At 50.3% G+C, this 23,313-nt stretch overlaps 2 protein-coding genes across 5 annotated transcripts in view; one reads left to right on the top strand and one right to left on the bottom strand.

The window, feature by feature from the left end:
• The first annotated feature begins 1,257 nt into the window (after window positions 1-1,257).
• TELO2 (telomere maintenance 2) lies at window positions 1,258-14,077 on the top strand. Of its 4 annotated transcripts, XM_090277308.1 has the most exons (21): window positions 1,258-1,591; window positions 2,334-2,669; window positions 3,387-3,664; window positions 5,169-5,237; window positions 5,538-5,685; window positions 6,050-6,152; window positions 6,381-6,449; window positions 6,588-6,729; window positions 6,815-6,951; window positions 7,453-7,532; window positions 7,754-7,855; window positions 8,225-8,313; window positions 8,517-8,608; window positions 8,896-9,012; window positions 9,125-9,196; window positions 10,304-10,468; window positions 10,889-10,980; window positions 11,611-11,710; window positions 11,890-11,954; window positions 12,224-12,339; window positions 13,481-14,077. In XM_090277308.1, exons 2-21 carry the CDS (start codon window positions 2,335-2,337, stop codon window positions 13,585-13,587), a joined length of 2,478 nt encoding a protein of 825 aa, XP_090133434.1. In that variant the 5' UTR covers window positions 1,258-1,591; window position 2,334; the 3' UTR covers window positions 13,588-14,077. The 4 variants fall into 4 exon arrangements, with proteins under 4 accessions (XP_090133434.1, XP_090133435.1, XP_090133436.1 ...); XM_090277309.1 differs by lacking the exon at window positions 7,754-7,855; XM_090277306.1 differs by lacking the exon at window positions 1,258-1,591 and having other exon boundaries at window positions 2,314-2,669.
• A 108-nt stretch (window positions 14,078-14,185) lies between these two features.
• IFT140 (intraflagellar transport 140) overlaps window positions 14,186-23,313 on the bottom strand; it is a 106,108-nt gene continuing 96,980 nt past the window's right edge. Inside the window, exons 29-30 of the mRNA XM_090277311.1 lie at window positions 23,065-23,206; window positions 14,186-14,944 (exon numbers count right to left, since the gene is read on the bottom strand). Of these exons, the coding sequence (XP_090133437.1) occupies window positions 14,750-14,944; window positions 23,065-23,206 (337 nt within the window). The 3' untranslated portion in view covers window positions 14,186-14,749. The remainder of the gene's footprint in view (window positions 14,945-23,064; window positions 23,207-23,313) is intronic.

Here is a 23,313-nt window from a genome sequence, read left to right as displayed (position 1 = left end):
AACTGACCTGAAGCAAAGAATAAAGGCAGTTTTCAGATATGTAAAAGCTCGAGAAATTGATCTTCTGTGCACTGTTTTGTGAGAAGTTACTGAATCAACAGGAAAATAGGAAATAAAGGATGATTGCAGTAGCGGTAGGAACTGGAGAGCCAGGGCTCTAATCCAGATGTGGACTGGGAGGACTGCCCAGAGAGTCCCAGGAAGGCATCATCCTCGACTCCTCACTCCCTATCACACCCCACATCCAAGCCATCATTTCTACTCCACAAAAGCATCCAGTTCAGCCAGTTTTCACCATCTGGCTGGCCCACACGTCTTTACAACGGCCCCCGAGCTGGGCTCCCTGCACCCGCGGTTGCCCCCTACCGTCCATTCCTCTAACTGCACCCCATGTGGACATTTTAAAATGAGACTGCCCTTAAGTTACTAATTTTCTCACCCCGTCTAATTTTTCGTATCACTATTTGCCACTTGACGTATTGCTCAGGTACTTTAATTTCCTTCCTGCTATGTGAGAAGGGACTTCATCTGCTTCATTCTCTTTCCTGGAAGCGTGCTTTGCTGCAAGCAGTAGGCATTTAATCAATTATGTTGAAACAACGAATGTTTCCCAGATTTTTCCACGAGGACCATCTAGGCTGAAATGGCACCTCCTTGTGAGGTCTTCCCAGATTACTCTCCGCTGCTGCCCATAGGAGCTTCCGCCAAGACAGAGGGTACCGTATCTAGATGCGCTGTGCATTATGGCAGCCATTAGCTATCGGAGGCTATCGAGCACCAAGGAATCTAATTTCCATGGCCACCTGTGGCTGGTGGGTCACATGCTGAACGTGCAGCTCCTATTCCAGGACCCTGTCTCATTTACACCGCTACATTCGTGAATCCCCGAAATTGTCCCCGTTGCTATTGCTTCCTTGCCTATAGTGCGTTTTCCTATAAGGGTCGTAGCTCCTGGGGAGCAGGGTCTTGCCTCCAGGATGGGGATGCTGGATGGGGAGTGAGGCCGGAAAATGGTCGGTGCTCAAGCAGGTGTTGTGGAGGCGCTCGAGAGAGTATTGGGTCTCCAGAGCTGAGGGAGGACTGGAGAATGACTCCGGAAAACACGGACACGAAGGTAGAGGGAAAGCCCCTAGCGACTCGCGGAGAACCCTGATATAAGGCAATTTGTGGAGCGCGGCCCAGCCCACAAAGGGACACGTCCCCACAAGCCCCGCCCCCATTGGGCTTCGACCCGTCCGGCGCAGGCGCAGAGGCGGCCGTCCGCCCCGAGCCTCTTCCGGCCTCACTGGCTTCTTTGCAAGATTCGTCAGGATTGGTCAGCGAGGACCCCCAGGCTCACAGAAATCCCGAACTGGGAGCTCTTGCTCCGGGGCCGCGCCCCCCGTGAACCGGGTGTGGAGCTGAGCCTTGGCGGCCACAGCGAATCGGCGGCGGGTTCACAGCGACGGAACGGGATCTGGGCGGTCTTGCGGCTGCTCCCAGGACCGAGCGGTTGCGCGCAGCTCCGAGCCCCCTGCCCTCCGCTGACGCCCTCCTCCAGCCCCAAAGACACTCTCCCATCCCACGAGGCCCCCTCCTGTCATGCGACGAGGTGGGTTTAGGGCACACGCTTGGCAGGGGCGTGGTACGGGCCGATTGCCGGCCTGTTAGCCCGCATGCACACCGCGTGTGGGAGCCCGCGTAGACCGGGCTGGGTCGGGAGGCACCAGGCTCTTGGGGACATTCTTGGGTCCCTAACACAGCCTTATCAAGAGGCTGGGTGCACTGGTGACAAACAGGTGCCTACTTAATGTTACGTAGTCCTGAAGAGGTGCCCGACCCGAAGTAAATACTACCTACAGACGGTTGTGGTTTGGGGGAAGGAAGGGAATTTGTCGAAGTGAACCACAGATGGGCGATTTATCAGGGAGTTGGAAGTGCATTGATGGGTGCTTCTAGACCAGAGTCTCCCAACCTAGGCGCCGCTGACATTTGGTTTGGATAATCCTCTGTTTTGGGGGCTGTCTTGTGCATAAGGGATGTTTACCAGCATCCCTGGCCCTTCCCGTCTTTAGTTGTGACAACTGAAGATGTTTCCAGTTACTGGCATTTGTCCCTGGTTAGATTGCCCTACTGTAGAGGGTGTCCTAGAGGGCCTCAGGTCCTGAAAAGGACTCTTGGTGGAAAGTGTAAGATGTGGGAGAGGGAGGATACTGCTGGGTGACAGCAGGGGTGAGGATGGGGGGGGGGGTTTCTGAGAGTATGTTACATGAAAAATGCTTCCTTACCCAAGACTGGAACCTATGTAGATTTCCATGGCTCCATGCACTTCTCATGTTCTTTTCTGTGAACAGGATGGATACAGGGCTCTCTTCTGTCCGTCTCACTGTCCAGGAGGCTGTTCACACCCTTTCATCTTCTGAGGATGGTGGCTGCATCTTCTCCACCCTGGGGTTCCTGAAGCGATATCTGGGAGAAACGGACAATCCAGCCCTCCCTGAGGAGCAGGAAGAGTTTGCCAGGGTCCACTTTTCTGCCTTTCTCAGATGTCTTGTTGGCAAGCTGAGCCCGGATTGGCTGGAGCTGCTGCCCAATGGCCGGTTGGAGGAGTTGTGGGCCAGCTTCTTCCTGGAAGGCCCGGCTGGCCAAGCTTTCCTGGTGCTGATGGAGGCCCTTGAGGGCACTGCTGGGTGAGTGGGGCTGGGTCTGAATGCATGGGGTCGCTTGTCACATCCAAAGCATAAGCATGGCTGGAAGGACTGCAAACCAATGGCAGGGCAACTGAAAATGAAAAGCAGTTTGTGTTAATCTTTTAAATGGGAGGACCCTTGCTCTCTGCCCTGTCCCTGATGTGTAGGCAGGCAGAGGGAGGAAGCAGGAGTGTTTGAGTCCCTGTGGCTGAGGCAGTGGGTTAGCTCCAGACTGAGGTGACATGGATGGAAGTGCATCACCATCCTCTTGGGCACTCTCCTTCACCCTGTGGCTCCCAGCTCTGCAGTGAGGCACCCAGACCCCACAGCAGGCTCACAGGACCCCTCTCTTGGAGTGGTTCCCAAATTCCACATCAGAGCATAGGATAGGCCTTGTGGGGATGCCTTGTGGGGAAGCTGGGTTTTCAACTGTTGCTGAAAAAAGCAAGCACCATGTGAAAAGCCCTGCCAGGAGAGGGCAGTGGTGTCCAATGTGATTCCAAGGTAGTGGGCTATATACTCAGCTCAGTAGGTGCGTGCATCCCATTGGTCATTGTTAGTAATGAGAGTTACATACTCTTTCTCCAACGGTATGTGGGGGATGAAAAGGCCAGTTAAGTTGTTGGGATTCCCTGTTTAGTAATGGCTATTACTACTACTTTTGGGTGAGGATGGAGGGGCTCAGGGCTCTGCCCATCACACTTGCTCTTGGTTCAGTCCCAGTTTCCGTCTGATGAAGATGGCGCAGCTGCTGGCCCGGTTCCTGAGCGTGGGCAGGATGGCTGCTGTCATGGAGGGGCAGTGTCGGCAGCAGACGAAGCTGGCCTTTCCTCTGCTCCAGGAGACACTCCTAATCAAGGTGGTGGGCTTGCCCGACCGCATGGGCAACTGTCTGCAACATGAGAACCTAGTTGAGTTCTTCCCTCAGAACTACTTTCCTCTGCTTGGGGAGGAGGCCATGCGGGTGCTGCAGGTGGTCGTGGACTCTCTCCGAGGTGAGGGCCCCTCCAAGTGTCCTTCCAACCACTTTCTCGGGCTGCCATCTACTCCATCCCTCCCTGGCCTCTGGGCATTTTGCAGTCTCTGGGTGGTGCCCTTGGTAGGTCAGAAGCTGTCGCCTGTTTGGGGCGGTATTGACCCACACGATGAAGTTTCACCCACTTCTTGGCTGTTGACCTTGGAGGTGGAGCTGACTTTATTTCTTCAGTTCTTGGGTGAATTTTGGCAAAGTCAGCCAGATGTGGCTGCTCACTGCTGGGCCCTTCCTTAGTGTCAGTGGGAACATCCCCAGTCTGAAAAGTGGAATTCTTAGTGTGACAAGGGTTCGTTTCACTTGGCTATTGGCATGGGTACGCTTGTCCTTATTGGCTTGGGTCTGTCTCAGTGTCTTTGTTACTGTTCCTCTTGGGTGCCTGGAGGGGCACCGCGGGGGTAGCTTCTTGCTCACCCTCTCATAACATAGTCTTGGAAGCATCAGTTGTGGGGGCAGGTGTCTCGCCTGTGAGTGTCCAGTGCTCCAGCAGCTGAGGTGGTGAAGCTGGTGCTGAGTTGGGTGCTGCTCAAGGCCCTTCATACCTGTTGTTTCATGGAGTTCCGGGATCCTCCCTGAGGGAGGCACCATCACTGTCTAGGGGGAGGGACCTACAGCAAGGTGAGGTGCCTTCATTTATCTCGCCGGGCCTCCCAGCCCATTGCTTTTTGCTGGGTGATACCACTAGGTTGTTCTGAAGGTGTCTAGAATGTATGTCATCTACTTCCCTGTGCAGTGGCCATGCAGACGCCCTTCTTCAGATCACATACACCGCATTTCCATCGTTTCCATTGTGCATAGGTCCTGTCTGAAATCCTGGTCGGCTCCATCATCCTGGCTCTTCTAGTGGAGCCGGTACTGCCCACCCTCTTCTTGTTCCTGTGTCCTGTGGGTGGCTCAGAGCCCCAACTGCCCCTATGAGTAGCTGACCGCCTTGGCCAGGCCCCTCTCTGTGCTTCTCCTGGGGTTATCATACTTGTCCCTCCTTCAGAGGATCATTATGATGATTAAGTGGGTGACTATGTGTAAAAGTTTTTTTTTTTAAATCCTCACCCAAGGGGAGATGTACATATTTATATGTGTGTGTGTATCTTTTTTTTTTTTTTAATTGATTTTAGAGAGAGAGACAGGCAGGCAGACATTGATGTGTGAGAAACATCGACTGGCTGCCTCCTGTAAGTGCCCCAACTGGGGATCGAATGTGCACCCTTTTGGTGTTTGGGATGATGTTCTGACCAACTGAGCCACCCAGCCAGAGCTATATGTAAAGCTTTTTCAACAGTTATTGTTGGCTCTTCAAGTTAGAAACAATCCTGTTAAGATTATGATTGCATTAGATTGAATAAATTGGCATGTTTACAACACGGAGTCCATCTGCCCAGGAATGAGATTTGTCCCCACTTGTCTGATACTCTTTGATAGCCTTAACACTGCCCTCCTTTAAAATCTCATTTTCCTTCCTGTCCCAGGTGGCTTGGACTGTTCTGTCTCCTTCGTGTCTCAGGTCCTCGGGAAGGTCTGTGTCTACGGGAGGCAGAGTGAGTGTTTCCTATCTGGGGAGAAGCCACAGCATGTTCTGGCCCTCTCTCCCCATCCCTCCTAGTGGCTGTCCTGGGAGGAGATGGGCAGCCTGTTTCCCTGGCGGAGGGTGGGAGCATTGCTGTGTGTCCTGAAATAGCAATGGTCCCCTTGCCTGGGCCCGGCCATGGGTGGGCTGATGTCAGCTGTCCAGAGCTCCTTGGCGGGGGCTTGGCTATGCAACTGGTGGACCCATGGGCTGCAGACACCGACGCCCCACAACTCTGGACTCAGGGTCGCTTCTGTTTGCTTTCCCTCAGAGGAGATCCTAGGTGTGCTGGTGCCCAGGCTGACAGCACTCACCCAGGGCAACTGCCTATGGCAGCGGGTCTGCTGGCGCCTGGTGGAATGCGTACCCGACAGGGCCCTGGAGGCTGTGCTGACAGGGCTTGTAGAGGCTGCCCCTGGGTAAGATGCAAGGCACCCTCCCCGTTACAAATGCTTCTCTGCCAAGAAGGTGGAAGGTGGGGATCCAGATGACATCTTTCCTGCCATCCCTTTGTATGTTGTCACTTTCTGGCCCTTCACAGGAAAGGCTGGCCACCCCTACTCTAGGTGAAGTATTTAACCCTAGATGCAATCAGAGCAGGGAAGGGATGTCCTCTTGCTCTGAGGTGCTGGGCTCTCCCTGGTTTCCATGTTTATCAGGAAGAGGGAGAATTAGGACCCACTCAAAGCTGAAATGCTCACCCAGGCTCCTCGTGGTTAGTACAGAGCCCAGGATCCAGCCTGGTATGTTGAGATTCCCTCTCCCCTCAACTGTGCCTCACAGGCCTGAGGTCCTCTCTCGACTATTGGGGAATCTGGTGATGAAGAGTAAAAAGGCCCAATTTGTGATGACCCAAAAGCTTCTGTTTCTGCAGTACAGATACACGGTGAGAATGCCAGCAAGGACGGGGGCTGGGAGCTGCCTCACATCCCAGAGAAATGACTGTAGCAAGTGTAGCCTGGGAAACATCGCTGTCCTTCAGCCCAGACCCATTCCTGCTGCAGGACTCCTAGGCAGACAGCCCTTAGCCCCCTGGGCTCCCCTGGTCAGGCAGGTGGCAGTTGGGCCGTATCTGCCTGGGGGACAGTAATGAGATGCCTGGCTTCTATTGCAGACGCCTGTGTTGCAGAGCCTGCTGGGGTACCTGGCCATGGATAGCCAACGGCGCCCGCTCCTTGTAAAGGTGAGTCCTGTCTGGTTCTTAGTCCCTGCAATGTGCCAGGACCACCTTTTGGTGGGACAGGGAGTGAGCACCTTCCTGCCTGGGATGGAGGGGAGGAACGGGGGCTGTCTGCCAGGCCAGGGCTTTGTTGCCCACCAGGTGCTGAAGGAGCTCCTGGAGATGTGGGGCAGCAGCAGCGCCATCCGCCACACACCCCTGCCCCAGCAGAGCTACATCAGCAAGGCTATCCTCATCTGCTTGATGCACCTGGGGGACACGGAGCTCCAGGACAGCCGGGATGGTGAGCAGGTGGCATGGGCACTCCATCCTCACCCCCCTGCCCTACCCTATGCGCATGCCCAGTGTGCATGTGTTGGTGCTTCCAGAGTTGCTGGCCAGTCTAATGGCAGGAGTGAAGTGCCGCCTGGATTGCAGCCTGCCCGCTGTGCGCCGTCTGGGCATGATTGTGGCTGAGGTGGTTAGCGCCCGGATCCACCCTGAGGGGCCTGCCCTGAAGTTCCAGGTGAGTGAGAGCTATGCCCACGTGGTCTCCCCAAGCTGCTGTCACTCCAGCCCTGATGTCACCTCACCTTCCTGGGTCCATGGTTATGGTGTCAAGTCCGCCTTGGCAGCCCTGCTGAGGGGAGTGGAGGTGTTAGCCCCTCAGCTGTGCTTGAGCAGGTCCCCCAGGGGCATCCCTGGGTGTTGAACTCTAAGACCATGCTAGACATCCCTCCTGTCCATCTGCTGAGTCTTCTGGGACATCTTCGGGGACGGTGCCACGTTTGCTCTGTCCCAGGGGGATTCTCAGATCCCTCAGGAGGAGTGGGGCCCTTTAGCCTTCAGCACACCCAGCGCTGCCTCCTGCTAAGGTAGAGACTTAGAAGGTTGCTCTTGAAAGGCTCTGGCTGTCAGAGGCTGGAGGTGTATAGACTGGGACTGCAGCGGGAAGGCCCTGAGGGGCCGTGGCTCTGATGCTCCTGCTGGTCATGTCCCCACTGACTCCCGGTCTTCTGTGTTGCAGTATGAAGAGGATGAACTGAGCTGCGAGATGCTGGCCTTGGCCACCCCGCAATCTGCCGCAGATAGCCCCTTGGAGGCAGGGTGAGGTCTCCCCACCCTGAGCTCTGGGCATGATTAGCCTTGTGGGGGCATTTCCTCTGCATGTGTTAGACTCTGTTTTGTCATCCTGGACTTGAGTTGCTAAGATAGAGGCTGAGAAGACTAGGGTGGTGGTGGAAGGAGCGTTTCCTTGGAAAGCATAGATTCTGGGACCAGAAACTTATGAGGATGTCCCTGAAGGGTTCCTCCTTGTTTCCCAAAAGCCCATCTGTTGCTCCAGTCGCTGCAGAGATCCCTGACAAACAGACTGTAGATGGTGGATTCCCCCAGGTCCGGCCAGAGGGTTCTGACTCCGAGCTTGACAGGTAGGGCAGAGATCTCTGGGAAGGCACTGAGGCCCATGGCAGTCCCATGCTGTTGGCAGAGCCCCCGAGGTGAACTCAAGGGCTGGTGGGCCTGTCTTGAGGTGCTAGGTCAGCCTACAGTGCCGTGCTGGCTGTGAGCTCTCCCCAGTTTTTTTTCCAATATGAAAACCAACATGGAGTGGCTCAGCTTCATTGCAGCCTTAGTCTGTCAGTTGTTCCTGAAGCTTTAGGGACTGGGAGATGGATTTTGGTGACTCGGGAGCTTGTTCTAATTGTAGAGGGCGTCCAGCCTCAGCTCTCAGGAGCTCCCTCCCTGCCTGTTGTCTGCTCCTGGCTGACCAGCAGGCTCCTCATGTCTGTGCTCCATAGCGATGATGAACTTGTCCCCTATGACATGTCGGGGGACCAAGAGCTGAAGAGCAGCAAGGTGCCCAAGTATGTCCGGGACTGTGTCGAAGGTGAGCCTTTCCAAATGTCGTGAGGCCTCAGCCCTGAGCACGTATCCCCCACCCCACACCCTCCTGGGGGGTGGCTGGGCCATGGGATCTGTTCATATTCTGGGGGTTCACTTGCCTTCTGCTCAGGGCTCAGACCTGGCTGCTGGTTCTGTGGTCAGAGTCAGGGCCTAGGAATGATGGAGGCCTATCTGGGTTCTGTGCAGCCCTGACCTCATCCGAGGACTGGGAGTACTGGGAGGCAGCCCTGCGGGCCCTTGAGGGGCTGGTCTTCAGGAGCCCGGCTGCCACACGGGAGGTGAGTAGGTAGAGGGGCTTGGTTGCCAGGGTCATGGGAGGTAGGCACTGTCCTGGGAGGAACATAGGCCATGAAGGAACCTGGTCTGGCTTGTGTTATGCTTTGGTGGCTCTGTGTCGCCCTAGGAGGCTTGTGTCTGGGGTCTCTACTGTGATGGGAGGTGGAAGACACAGTCCCAGGCTCTCTGAGATGTGTCCCTTCCATTGTAAGGAAAACCAAGGACAGCAGGGGGCCTGGGGCAGGTCTGGGGGCTGAAGGCGCCCTGACTACCTGACCACTATGTGCAGGTGAGCGTGGAGCTGGCCAAGGTGCTCTTGCACCTGGATGAGAAGACAAGTGTGGTGGGATTCGAGGGGCTACGCCAGAGAGCCCTGGTGGCTGTCACAGTAACAGACCCAGCCCGGGTGAGTCCCAGTGGCTATGGGGTGCCAAGGTCAAGCCCCTTGGGTTGTGTCTGTATTGGGGCCCTACCTCCAGGGCTGTTACTCATAGTGACCTCTCATCTGCCTGGATTAGGTGGCAGAGTATCTAACCTCACAGTTCTATGCTGTCAACTACAGCCTCCGGCAGCGCATGGACATCCTGGACGTGAGTGACCTGGGATCCCTGTCCTACTTGTGAGGCCCAAGCTGCCCCAGTGGGGAAGGCGCCAGGCCTGGTGCAAAGCCAGGGAGCAGGTGTTTGCTAAAACCTGTGTGGGCAGGATCAGAGGCCTCCTGAATACATTGTCACTGGGACCAGCATCTGTCTGATAAAAAGGAAGGAAATTCTGACACCTGCTATAGTGCCGATGAGTCTGGAGGATGTTACACTAAGTGAAATAAGCCAGACACAGAAAAACAAATAGTGTATGATCCCACTTACATGAGGTTCTTAGAGGAGTTAAAATCTTAGAGACAGAGTAGGATGGTGGTGCTACGGGCTGGGGCAGGGGATGGGGAGTTAGTGTTTAATGAGGACAGAGGTTCATTTTGGGAAGTGAAGATGTTCTGGTGGTGGATGGTGGTGATGGTTGTACAACAATGTGCATGTACTTAATAATGCCACTGAACTGTTTAGCAATGCTTAAGATGGTCCATGTTATGTGTATTGTACTAGATTACAGCAAAGACCAAGACAACAAAAATTCACCATTTTAGTGTTTGCAACTCGGTGGGGTACATTCACAGTGTTGTGTGACCATCACATCCGTCTACTTTGAGAAAATCTTGCTCCACTCTCAGAAGACAGCCTGCGAGCACACATACACCCTCCCCAAGCCCCTGGAGCCACCAGCCCATCCTGTTCTCTGTGGATTTGCCTGTTCTGGATACTTGCTATAAGGAATGTCATACTTGTGGCCCCTAGGTCTGGCTTCTTTTACTGTGTGGTTTCAGCGCCCACCCACTGGTAGCCTTCATTACCTTTTCCTGTGAGGCAGGTGGCAGGATTGGATGAGCTTTGGGAAGAGAAGTGGCCCGAGCAGGGGGAGTGAGGTGCTGGCTGGTCACCAGGAAGCATGCACACCTTTCCCTCCTGTCCCCCAACAAAGCGAAGTGCTACTGAGACACTTGGCACTGACTACATGGTTCCCTGAATCTCCCCTTCAAAGACAGCAAGAGCTGCTGGCGCTGATGGGGCAATTCATTTACCTTAAACTAGAAAATGTTATTTCCCAGAGTGATGGCGGCTGCCCTGGGTCTTTCTCTCCTCTAGGTCCTGACTCTGGCAGCCCAGGAGCTGTCTCGGCCTGGGCGCTTCAGGAAGGCTCCCCAGTGTGGCTCCCTGGGCCCCACCTGCCAGCCCAGCTGTGCTGTGGCTCCTACCTGGCGAGCAGTGGTGGACGAGAGGATCCGAAAGAAGACCTGGCGCTTCTCAAAGGTCAGCCAGGACTCGGGCCAGGTCCTCCTGTGAAGGGAGTTTTTGGCACAAACTGAGTAACATGACATGCTATAGGGCATCTCACTGAACTGGTTCTAAGATGTGACTGCAGAATTAGGTGTGAAAAAAAGCCCCAAGAGTTCTTGTCAACAGCAGATGACCTGGTATGGGCTGTGTTGTCAGGGTTCCTGCCTAGGCTGGGACTGATCTTGTCCCCCCGTCCTCCTGGGACATTTGACCATGTCCGGAGACATTCTTGGTTGTCATGGGGATGGGTGCCAGTAGCAGCTGGTGGGGTCCAGGGAGACTGCTTACCCTCCGTGGCGCATAGGACGGCCCTCCGTGAGAAAGCCCTTCACGGGGGAAGGAAAGCTGTGCTCCGTGCCCAGCGTAGCGTCTCATGAGCACTGTGTTTGGCAGGGCTCTCCGAGGCAGGGACCGGCTGGCAGCCCCAACGAATTCAACTCAGTGGCTGGCTACTTCTTCTTCCCCCTCATTCGGGGTTTTGACAGGTAAGTGGGAAGCCTACAATTTGGAGAATATGAGCCCTGGATACCTCCAGGACAGGAGGCTTCCCAGGGTGGGGTCTGAGGTGGGGCTTTGCGCAGCAGCAGGATCACGACTTCAACCATGGTTGTTCATGGCTTCAATTAAATGATGTGGTAAGGGTATTAGGTGTCACATTTTCTGTCATCAGTGTCAGGTTTGTGGTGGGGCCAGAGTCTTGCTTTGGTGCCTTGATGCTGCAAGTGCTCTCCTACCTCTCCTTTGCCTTTTGCCTCCTTGTCCAGCCTCAGCCTGAGTGGGCTATTGACATCTCCTTGGCCACTGCCACACAGGGTGTGATGTTCTGGTGATGGTGGGGAGGGCCAGGGACTGGAGCCCTTCCCTTTGGAGGCAAGGCTGGGGGCTGCCACTTTTGCTGTGCACGCCACGGCCCCTCCTTCCTGACTCAGGCCCTGGCTTGTGCCAGGCAGCCTTGCAAAGTGACTGGGTGTCTGTCTAATACCTTCTCCTATGACTCTGGGTGCCACATGGGGATAGGCAGTGAAGAGCAGCATCTGGGAGTAGGGATGTCTATTGGGGGCCCAGGAGTTGGCTGAGTGCCAGACCTGCGCCATTTGCCTGATTCTGTTTTATAGGCCCCTGGTGACCTTTGACCTTTTGGGAGATGACCAATTGGTTCTTGGGAAACTGGTCCACACCTTAGGGGTTCTGATGTACCTGGCTGTGAATACCAAGGTGAGCTGGGAGATGGCAGCTGATGGCCCCCACCTCGCGTGGAGTGTGCACCAGTAGTTTGTCCTTCCTATAGTCCTCACCTTGGCCCTGGAGACAGGACTGTTTGGACCTGAGGAAAGTGTCCAAGGTGCGGCCTCCTGGGTGCCAGGACTCCTGCCCACTGGCCTCTGTTGTTTCAGGTGGCTGTGCCAATGGGCAACGCTCTGCTGGAGTTCGTGTGGGCCCTTCGCTTCCATGGAGACACGTGAGTGGCCAGTGGACCAAGGGCAGTGGTCCCACATGAACACAGTGCAGGGGAGGTGGGGTCTGAATCCTGGAAAGTGGATATGGGAGGCTGGTGGTGGCTGCCAGGAACGGCTGGGAGGCAGCCTGGCCTGGCACTAAGAAGGAAGGGGCTAGGCAGGGCCAGGCATGCTTTTGTTGCCACTGTGGCTGCTGGACTTAGAGGAAAATCAGGGTCTCCCTGGGTAGGCTATGGCTCTTCAAGGCTTAGCCCTCCACCTTGCTCAGCAGCTATGTGCGCCGGGGATTGCTGTTCGCCGTCTCCTCTGTTCTCCTCAGCGTGCCGGCTGAGCGACTGTTGGCAGGCCTGTCTGATGAGCTGCTGGAGGCCCGGTCATGGCTGGCAGGTGAGCACCTGGCCTCAGGCTGCAGTAGCAGGGTGGGTGGGAGGCTGATGCAGACTGGAGGGTTCTAGTGGCTCTCACGGGACATGGGACTTCGTGGAGGTTCCTAGAGCTGAGCCAGTCCCAGTCCATGGTCCGGTGTGAGTGGTGCCCCTCCTTGTCTGCACACTTAAGTGTCCCTGGTGTGGGGATAGGAGTGTGGCTATTGTTGGCGTCACTTTGAGGAGTCCTGTGGAGGGACCTGACAGAAGGTGCCCTGATATGGGAGATGGCATCTATATTCACGCTGGAAAATTCCAGCTGTTCAGAAACGTTACAAGACTCATAAAAGTGAACGCTGTACCCTCACTACATTCACTAATTATTAACATTTTGCCATATTTTGTCTCCATCTCCCTCACCTACATGTTCTTTTAAAAAAGTCTGTTGTGAGCAGTATACCCTCCTAGCTGTAACTGCCCTGAGAGCCACCATACCCACTTCTACCCTTAGGGCTCATGGCTGGGACTGGACTGTTTAATCTGTGGCCACACTTGCAGGTCCAGTGGCGCAGCGATGGCCTCTTTTTTCCTTTCTGCTAGATCCTGGGTCCAGCCAAGGACCCTGAGGTGTCCTGTGTCCCTAGCTCCTCCAGTCCACTGGTCCCCAGTGTCTTTTGTCCTGTTGGTTGGTGCACAGAGTTACCCCCGTGTGGGTTTCTCTGATTACATCTCGTTACATGTGTCAGGACGGTTCTGGGCAATGCTGGGTCTTCCTCAGGGTTGCAGGTGTGGGGCATCCAGTGTCCCTCATCCCAGGATGGGCTCCATTGTTCCGGGGTATAGGCTCCTTTCCTGAGGTGACAGCTGCAACTCTGGAGTAACTCTTTGGAGGGATGTGTTGACTCCTCCCAGCTGCCTTCCCACCACAAGCCCCAGTGGAGAGAGCGTCGCTCTTGTGCAAGGACACAGTAAAGAGCCCTTTGCTGGCATCTAAGGTGCTGCTCTCACCAGGGACCTCAGCAAGAGGATTCTGGTACCACAGGCCATGCCAGGCCCCTGTGGGGGCTCCTTCAGTAAGACTTAAATGAAACAAATTGAAGAGGGCTGGCCTGCGCAGCACCACGGAATGCTGCCTGTGTTCTTTTTATTTTCATCTTTGGCAGATGTGGCTGAGAAGGACCCGGACGAGGATTGCAGGATGCTGGCCGTGAAGGCGCTGCTGCTTCTGGAGAAACTCAAAGACAAGCTCCTTCCACTGTCTTCTCCTTAGTCCTTGCTGCCACTTCTGCCCGAAGAAGTGAAGGGAGGGCCGAGCACAAGGCCTGAGGAGCCAGGCTGACCTGTGGGCGTGTGGTGCAGCCACTTGTGGGGTGGGCTGTCCACCCGGTACTGAGTGCAAGAAGGAAGGCCCATGCTGCTGCTTATAGGCCAGAAGGTCTGAGTGCTCAACTGGAAGTCCACACCAGGGCCTCTGGGTACTGCCCCCAACAGCAGAGCACTCTGAACACTGCAGTGGGGGGTCCCGAGGAGGGATACGGGAGGCTCTGTGGGCAGCTGTAGGGGAGGAGGGGGAGGGCATTGCTGCTTAGGGCCTGGATGTGTGCTGCAGAGGGAGCTGCCAAGATGGGCAGAGCAGTGGGCTGCTGGGTCCCTGTGGGCTTAGTATTGTGTCCTCAACCCCTTTCCTCACCTAAAGGCAGGTGATGTTAAACAAGTTTTAAAAAGTAAGAATAAAAAGGAGCTACAGGAGCTCAAACCCATGGTTTGTGGTTCTCGCTGCCCAGGCAGGGACCTCAGTGCGTAGACAAGCCCTCCAGAGGGGAAATGTGAAAACATGGGGTAGGACAGGGCAGGAAGGGGACACAGTCTTCTGAGGAAATAAACTTTATTAGGAGTTTCAGCCGCTGATGGGTGGCACCCGCGGTCACACTCCCCTCTCTAGGGGTTGGTACCAGCTCCTCCCTCAAAGTGGGGGGTGGTGACAGGGCACAGGCTGCCTCACAGAAAGAACCCACCACTGGCCGCTCTGGTATGTCCTCAGGAATGACCCTGTGGCCAGGAATGGTTCCTGCTGAAAAGTCAGATATATGTCAAGCAACCTACTTGGGTGCTGAGATGAGGGCACAGTGAATATACTGACATCCTCAGTTTGTGAAGTTCTAGAAATTTCTTAGGATTTACAGTCTCTACTTGGAGAAAGCCATGGGGAAAACGAACCAACTCCCTTAATAGTAAACGGGCTACACCAAAACTCCACAGCAGGATTGCAGAAGGGATGGCTTAAAAACGCACACTCCCCTTTGAAGCAGACCAACCTGTGCCCTGGGCTCTACAGCTATGTACTCAAATCACAAAAGTTCATTTTTTCCAAAATGGAAGTCATGCTCTTGATAACTAGAAAGTTCCAGAAGAGCTTTCCCAGCAGCCTGCCCTCAGGGGTCAGTCTCGACCTCCTCCATCACCTCCTCAGGATCCTCCATGCTGTTGTGGTGGGTCCACTCGGGCACAACATGTGCTAGAGGGATGCCCAGGCCCTGGTGCACAGCGTCCACAGTCTGCTGGTTCACATAGTAGGATACCTTGGCGGCGGGAAGCCTTCTCCGCATCTCTTCCAGATACTTGTAGGCCTGCATGACACAGAACAGCCATTACCGGGTTAGCTCACATCAGAACCAAGGGCCTATGCCCTTCACTGCATGATATCCTGAACACCTGTCCCTGGAGGGCAGAGGAAAGCCGTCCCACTTCTGAAGTGAGGGACTTGGGTGCAATCTGGGACTTCTCAGCATTTCCAAGGGTGGTGGTGTCTGAGACAGCCCAGCTCAGGCTCTGGTGGTCAGTTCTGTGAGCTGTGATCAGCAGTACCAGCAGAGTAGGTATATCCAGCTTCCCAGGAAGCCCTGTGAGCAAGCAGGCCATGTATGAGAACTCATGTTTTGGGACCATGCTCTTTAGGATCTAGATGTACACAGGGAGACCCCCAAAGGTAGGGCAGGTTCACATCTCCATCTTTCATGCACTCTGGGGCATATGCTTGTCTGGTTGGAAGGCAGGCAGCAATATGTACATGGTTTGTCTTATTTTGATCAAGCATCCAATGTATCCCAGTTAATTAGGCCTATGATTAATTTGAATCTCTTCTATGTATGGTCCTTGATCTGAGACTGGTAAACTATGGAATTTGTCGGGGTTTTCTTGTGGAACTTCCTCTGATCCTGCCAGTGGAAGTATGTGGGAGAGTATGGGGGGATGTCACACACAGCAGCATGGGGGTGTGGTGGTGGTGGGGGTTGGAGGCAGAACCAGCATGCTTACATCTGCTATGCCAGCTACACCTGCCCATATCTGCTGGTAACTACTCTCACCTGTTTATACCTGCCCATACCTACTATGCCTGCCCACACCTGCCTGTATCTGCCCATATCTGCTATACCAGCCTCTACCTGCCACACCGTGCCTGTGCCTGCTAACATTTGCTATACCCACTCACCCACAGGGAGGGTCACAGATAAGCATGAGGGGGAAGGAACAGGGTCTCAGGTGGCTTCTAAGCTTACCTGTAGGTACATTTTATATCAATTCACGATGTGACCAAAAGTTCTAGCTTTTAATTTTTCTTTATAAGATCAGGCTTTAAACAAGGGTCCAGACAACAAAAAATTTGCTGCAATACTTAAAATGTGATCTTTCTGTTAATTTTGAGGATACAGTGGTCTGAGCATCTCCATAGTCCACTTTTGTCCCCATTATACTTTTTCCTCTTGGTTGAGATTAGATTTAGAGTTGTTTTCTCCCAACAAAAACATGAGTGAATGGACATGGTCGGGGCAAAGGAAGTAAGTGCTTAGATCAGGAAATCTGGGTTTCATGGTGCTGACCTTTCACATCAGGGGTAGCTGCTGCTGAATTCTGGAAATTTCCTGTGAATTCTGGAAACCTTGGCCTACTGAGGCTGGCAGAGTTTACTAGCAACAATTCTGAAACTAACTTGTCAATACTCAGTCTGTGAGTGCTCAGGAAGGGGAACCGAGAGAGATTCCTTGGGGTCACTGGATTCTCACCAGGAACTATTTGCTGGTTAAGTCAGCTGCTGGTTGAGGAAGATGCTGCAGGTGGAGCGTGTATGTGGGTTTGGTAAAGTCTATGTGACACCCTTTGGAATACAAAGGAAAAATGCAGCCAAGTAGAATTCTTATGTTGGTAAGTAGAGGATTATGATTAAAAGAATGAGGGGAGAAGCTTCTTGTAATGGCAGAGTAATTAATATTAGATCAACCCTTCCAGACACAATGATAATGGGGCAAAATATAAAAGGCACTGGAAAGCAACCACGGGCAGGAAGGTGGGAGGCAGCTGACATTTGGCAAGGAGGGAGGAGCACCAGAGGTGAGTTTCCATCTGATTGTAACTATTGTCACATGGGAGGCCCCAGTCAGGGCTACTGTGAGGAGCTAAAAGACACATAGAAACCCACACCCTTAATGGCTTAAAAAACCAGAATCAGAATTGGGGTCAACCATAACAGGTGGAACATGAGGAAATACTGTAAAAGAGAGAGTCATCAAGGGAGAGTTCAAATTCTGATTGTGAACTCTGCCCTGATCTCTGGTGGACCCTACACTCTTCATGTGGTGGGGACAGGGGCAGACTCCAAGGAGCTGCACTAAAGCTTAAGTATTTAGCAGAGATTCTAGCAGCTGCCTGCCATGAGGGATATAGACTCTGAGCTGAGTGAAAATGATTACAGAAAAGAAGAAAGGAAGGAAAGGAGGGAGGAAGGGAGCGGGGGTGAGGGAGAAAGGGAGGAGTAGAGGGAAGAAGGAATGGGAAAGAAATAGTAATACTCTTTGGAGGAACATAACGGAATCCAGCAACGCTTATTGGATAACACTGTATGTCCAAAATACAACAAACAAACACATAAAAATTGCTAGACATAAGAAGAAGCAGGAAAACCTGACCTATACTCAAAAAACAAATAATGGTCCTGGCCAGGTATCTCAGTAGGTTAGCGTGTCATCCTGATACGACAAGGCTGCAGGTTTGATTCCCAGTCAGGGCACATAAAGAATCAACAAATAGGTGTATAAATAAGTGGAACAACAAATCAGTTTTTCTCTCTCTCAAACAAACAAACAAAAACAAATAATGGAGACCAACTCGACATGATCCAGATATTGGAGTTATCAGCAAAGACTTCAGAGCAGCAATTATAACTATGCTCAAGTGTATAAAGGAAAATTGTTTTTAATGAATGAACAAATAGTAAAGAAAGAAAAATAGACTAAGTTTAAATTTTAGAACTAAAAAAACAAACTCTAAAATAAAAAGTTTGCTGAAGAGGTAAGCAGCAGATTGAAGACAGCTGAAAAAAGCCAGTGTATCTGAAGATAAATCAATATGTTACCTAATTCAGATGACAGAGGAAAAAGATCTAAAACAATGAATAGTCATTACAAGTGTGTGTCCACATGTATAAAAAGGCCTAACATTTAACTTAAGCCCCAGAAAGAGAACATAAGGCAGAAGAAAATATATGAAGGAAGAAAATTACAAATTTTCCCAAATTTGGTAAAAGATGTACATTTACATATCCAAGAAGCTCAGTAACAATACAATGAAAATGTCTATGGACATCATCAAACAGCTGAGAACCAAATATAAAGAGAACCAGAGAGAGGGAGGAAGTGAGAGACAGAGAGCATGCATTCTTCAGAGACCTTGAGAGGGTTCTATCTGAGTCTTCATCTGAGTAATAACCAGAGCATGTATGTGAGCAAAGCACCCAAGGCCAGGGAAAGACCACCAGGAAGGAGCAGTTGGAACAATCCCTGAGCTGAACCACACAGGCCAGGAGTAAGCAGTTCACGCTCTGTGAGCCAGGGCAGGAAGACCTGCCAACACATTAGACACTGAGAATGTTCTCAGAAGGGCACTGCCTAGCTAGTAGAGTGAAATTGACCCGAGACTCAAGGCTGTTCTGGACCTACCAGACAAAGATAAAATATAGCTGCAAAAGGATTAAATTGTTTCCAAGTAATTTACCCTTATCTCAGAACAAACCTCAACACAATTTAAAAGAATACAGACACACACACACCCACAAAGACTCCATCACTCAACAACCTAAAAAGGTCTGGAATCCAATATAAAATGACAAAGCATGCAAAGAATCAGGAAAATATGAACCATAATAACGAATCAATCAATAGACAGATCCAGAGTTGACACAGAAGACAAGGATTTTACAGTAGCTTTTATAAATATACTTCATATGCTTAGGAAGGCAGAGGAAAGGATAAGCATAATAAAGACAGACACGGAAGACAAAGGGAAAAGAACCAATCAGACTCCCAGGGTGGAAATTATGTCAGATGTAAAACACAGGTGGAAGATCAGAAAAGGAAGACTGGTGAACTGGAAGCAATAGCAAAAGCAACTGCCCAAAATGAGAAACAGAAAAAATTCCAGAAAAAAAAAAGAGAGAAGAAATTCATTTGATCCAGGCAACAATATATAAAGTAACTGGAGTTTCAGAAAGAGAGGAGAAATGATTACAAGGGAACTTCCTTCAGACTGAGAGAAAACACTGGCGGATCATATGTCTGATCAAGGAAATGTATTTAGAACATATAAAGACCGTCGTCGGCAGCCGTCCGTCTCGAGAGACGATGGTGTAGCTTCTTCAGAGTCTATCTGCACCGCCAAGAATGGCTGTGCAGTCCGACTCGGGAGTGACATGGTATCTGTCTCCTCCCGTGTTGAATCGACATCTTGCGATGACGCTGAAGCTACAGAGCCTGGGCAGGGTAATATGGAGGGTCTGCTGTTGCCCATGCAGCAGACCCCCCCTCTCTTCGCAGCTGAAGGGTCCAAGGGAAAGACGGAGTCGATACAGCTTGGGTTCAGGTGCGCCGCAGGAGTTGCCGGTGTTGACTACAACGTCAAACCGCCTTAGGGACTCCGGCTCCGGATTTTCTGTCGGGGTTTACTCCCTTAGCCTTTCCCCTGAAGAGGTATGCCGCAAGGCAGCGGAGGTTTTTTGGAGTCAGAGTTTTCCTTCTCTGATGTACCCTGACTGGAAGATCGAACCAGCGACACTTAGCTCGCAGGCCGACGCTCAATCCACTGAGCTAAACCAGCCAGGGCTAACATATAAAGACCACAATTAACAATAAGAAGACAAACACCCAGTAAAATGATGGTAAGGGATTTGAGCACTCATAGGAGATGTTCCAACAGTCATTAATTATTAGTCATTGAGAAAGTGGACATTAGCCCTGACCAGTGTTGCTCAGTTGGTTGGAGCATTGTCCCACAGAGTGAAAAGTTGACAGTTCGATTCCCTGTCAGGGCACATGCCTGGGTTGCAGGTTCAGCCCTCATTGGGGCAATCAATCAGTGTTTCTCTCTCACAATGATGTTTATCTCCCTCTCTTTCTCCCTCCATTCCCCACTCTCAAACAGAAATAAATAAATAGATAGATAAATAAATAAATAAATAAAATCTTAAGAAACAACAAAAAAGAAAGTGGACATTAAAATCACAATGAGATACCATTATTCACCCACCAGGATGGCTGAAATAACAGCGACTGATTGTATCAAATATTGGTGAAGATGAGGAAACACACTAAGCACTGTGGGTTGTGAGCTAAATTTGTTACTTACATGGAAGACCATTTTTATTTGTAAAAATGACTAAAAGGTAAACTATGGTTATTCAGAATTGGACATGTGGCAGACTGTCTCACAAATGAACAAAATATTTTTGCTAAGGATAAAATTTAAGCTTTCAAACAAAAGTTAGAATTTCAGAAACATTAGGCACTGGCCACTATGAGCTGGACATCTTCACAATACTTAAAGATTTTTCTTCTGATGAGATTGGTGGTGATGCTAGCAGATGAGATTAAAAAAAAAAAATATATATATATATAATGAAATGTGTTAATGTTTGCATAACTCAGTGAGCCAAGGTTTTGTAAATGAAAACCATGTTTGTGTAAAAGATCCAAGATAGACTAATGGGTTAAATGTAGCAGAGAACAAAAAGTACACTGGTAGGGCCCTGGCTGGTGTGGCTCAGTGGATTGAGCACCAGCCTCGAAACCAACAAATTGCCGGTTTGATTCCAAGTCAGGGCACACACCTGGGTTGTGGGCTAGGTCCCTAGTTGTGGGCCAGTTCCCCAGTTGTGGGCGCACAAGAGGCAACCACATATTGACGTTTCTCTCCCTCCCTTCCCCTCTCTCTAAAAATAAATCAATAAAATCCTTTTTGAAAAGTAAACTTGTAGGGTTCCAGATTTCTCACTGCAGCTGACTTTTATGAAACAGCACTTGTTGGTGTAGTATCAAAGACAATGTACAAATATCTAAGAAGGCTTTCAAATACCCCTCCCATTCTTACCTACATATTGGTGTGAGGCTCGATTTTCTTTATATATTTCAACTAAAACGACCTATTATACCAAATTGAATGGAGAAGCAGAAGTTGAGGAGCCAATTGTTTTCTACTGTCAGACATTAAAGAGATTTGCAAAAATGTAAAACAATGCTGCTTTTATTACTAATCTTATTTGTTTTGGAAAATGTAGTTACTTTTAATGAAAATATTATTTATGTTAAGATATAGTGGGTTATTTTATTTTTAAGTGAATTAACAAATATTTTGCAAATTTATTAATTTTTTTGTCTAATACAATAAATATTGGTAGATATAACCTACATAAATAGGGTCCTCAATAGCTTTCCCAGGGTAAAGGGGTCCTGAGACCAAAATGTTTGAGAACCAGTCTATTAAACTAAATTATCAGAAACCTTTCACAAAGAAAGCTCCAAGCCCAGGTAGGTTTATTTATGCATTCTATCAAACAGTTAAGGAAGAAATGACACCAGTCTTATATAGTCTTTCAGGAAGTACAGGAGATAGGTACACTTCCCAGTGTGTTTGATAAGACTAAGATAACGCTAACACGAACCATGAAAAAGATATTACAAAAAAGAAAGAAAAGCTTGGTAGTTTCTTAGAAAGTTAAACATACACTCACCCTCTTAACCTAACAATTTGACGCCCAGGTGTCTTCACCTGTTAGCAATCTAAGGGGTGAAGGGGCAGGATGTCTGCACTTCTCAAACTGGCTCCAAAAAATACCCATTTCATGTATACAATAGAAATTTAAAAACATACATGCAGACTAAATAAATAAATATGGAGAAATGGGAGAACTGGACTGGTACATGCAAAAAAATGAAACTCGACTACCAACTTACACCATACACCGAAATAAATTCAAAATAGATAGAGGACTAAAATTTAAGTTGTGATACCGTAAGAAGTCCTAGTGGAAAACAGGCAGTAAAATTTCAGATATCCCACATAGCAATATTCTTGCCGATATATTTCCTAAGGCAAGGAAAATAAGGGAAAAACAACAACGAATGGGGCTACGTTAAATTAAAAAGTTTCTGCTCAGCTAAAGAAACCAACATCAAGATGAAAAGGGAATTTGACCATATGGGAGGAGATATTTGCCAATGATACCTTAGACAAGGGTTTGATCTCCAAAATATATTAAAAACTCATATGACTCAACACTAGGAAGACAGACAACCCAATTAAAAAATGGGCAAAAGACCTGAATAGACACCTCTCCAAGGAAGCCATACACATGGTCCATAGACATATGAAAAAATGCCCAACATCACTAGCCATCAGAGAGATGCAAATTATAACCACAATAAGGTGTCACCTCACCCCTGTCAGAATGGCTAATATTAATAAAATGACAAACAACAAATGCTGACGAGGATGTGGAGAAAAGGGAACCCTAGTGCATTTTAGTGGGAATGCAGACTGGTGCAGCCACTGTAGAAAACAGTATGGAATTTACTCAAAAAATTATAAATGGAACCACCTTTTATGATCCAGCAATCCCACTGCTGGGATTATACTCTAAGAATCCTGAAACACCAATTCAGAAGAACCTATGCCCCCCTATGTTCATAGCAGCGCTATTTACAATAGCCAAATGTTGGAAATAGCCCAACTGTCCATCAATAGATGAGTGGATCAAAACACTGCAGTACATTTACACAATGTAATACTATGTAGCAGAAAGAAGGAACTCCTACCCTTTGCAACAGCATGGATAGAACTGGAGAGTATTATGTTAAGTTGAATAAGCAATAGGTGAAAGACAAATACCATATGACTTCACTTATAACTGGAAGTTAATGAACAAAGTAAACTAACAAGAAAAATAGAACCAGAAACATGGAACATGGAACAGCTATAGGAGGGGAGGAGGGAGGGAGGGAGGAATGGTGGAAGGAAGGCGGAGGGACTAGTCAAAAAACATGTATGAGTGACTAATGGACATGGACAACGGAGAGGGGATTGACTGTGGGTGAGAGGGGTGGGCTGGGTAGAGGGGGGCAGAAGGGAAAAAATTGGGACAGCTGTAATAAACAATAAAAAAGAAAAAGAGGCAATAAATAAATAAATATGGCAAAAATGTTAAAAACTGGTGAATCTAGTAAAGGATACACTTGGGTTCTATTATTCTTGTAACTTCTCAGTTTAAAATTGTTTCAAAATAAAAAAGGCTAAAAAAATAAAAAACAAAAACAGGAGAGGCGCCTCCTCCACAGTGAGCTCCCCACTTCTGTGGGCTGAAGGTGGGGCTGCTACATGCAGGTCCCAACCCTGGGAAGCAAAGCCACTCAGTATCCTGAACCCTCACCATCTGGAACTCCTCCATCCGCAGGTAGTGCTCCACCAGGAAGCCACAGACGTCCCCAACGCGAACGGTGCTGTCCAGGACTGGCTCCTCTAGAAGCAGCTCGCACTGCTTGACTGATTCCTTGGGGTCCTCGCTGTACATCCTGCCGTGAGCAGAGAGACAGCCTGAGCCTGAACCCAGGACATGGGCTTGGGTGTCAGAGGCCAGAGCAGACCCTCTGCCCCAAGAAAGAGGTCACAGGAACCAAAG

Source organism: Furipterus horrens, unplaced genomic scaffold (assembly GCF_987537825.1).
Source record: "Furipterus horrens unplaced genomic scaffold, mFurHor1.1.pri manual_scaffold_5, whole genome shotgun sequence".
Lineage (NCBI taxonomy): Eukaryota > Metazoa > Chordata > Mammalia > Chiroptera > Furipteridae > Furipterus > Furipterus horrens.
Note: the sequence above shows the minus strand (reverse complement) of the source record. Positions and strands in the feature narration are given on the sequence as shown.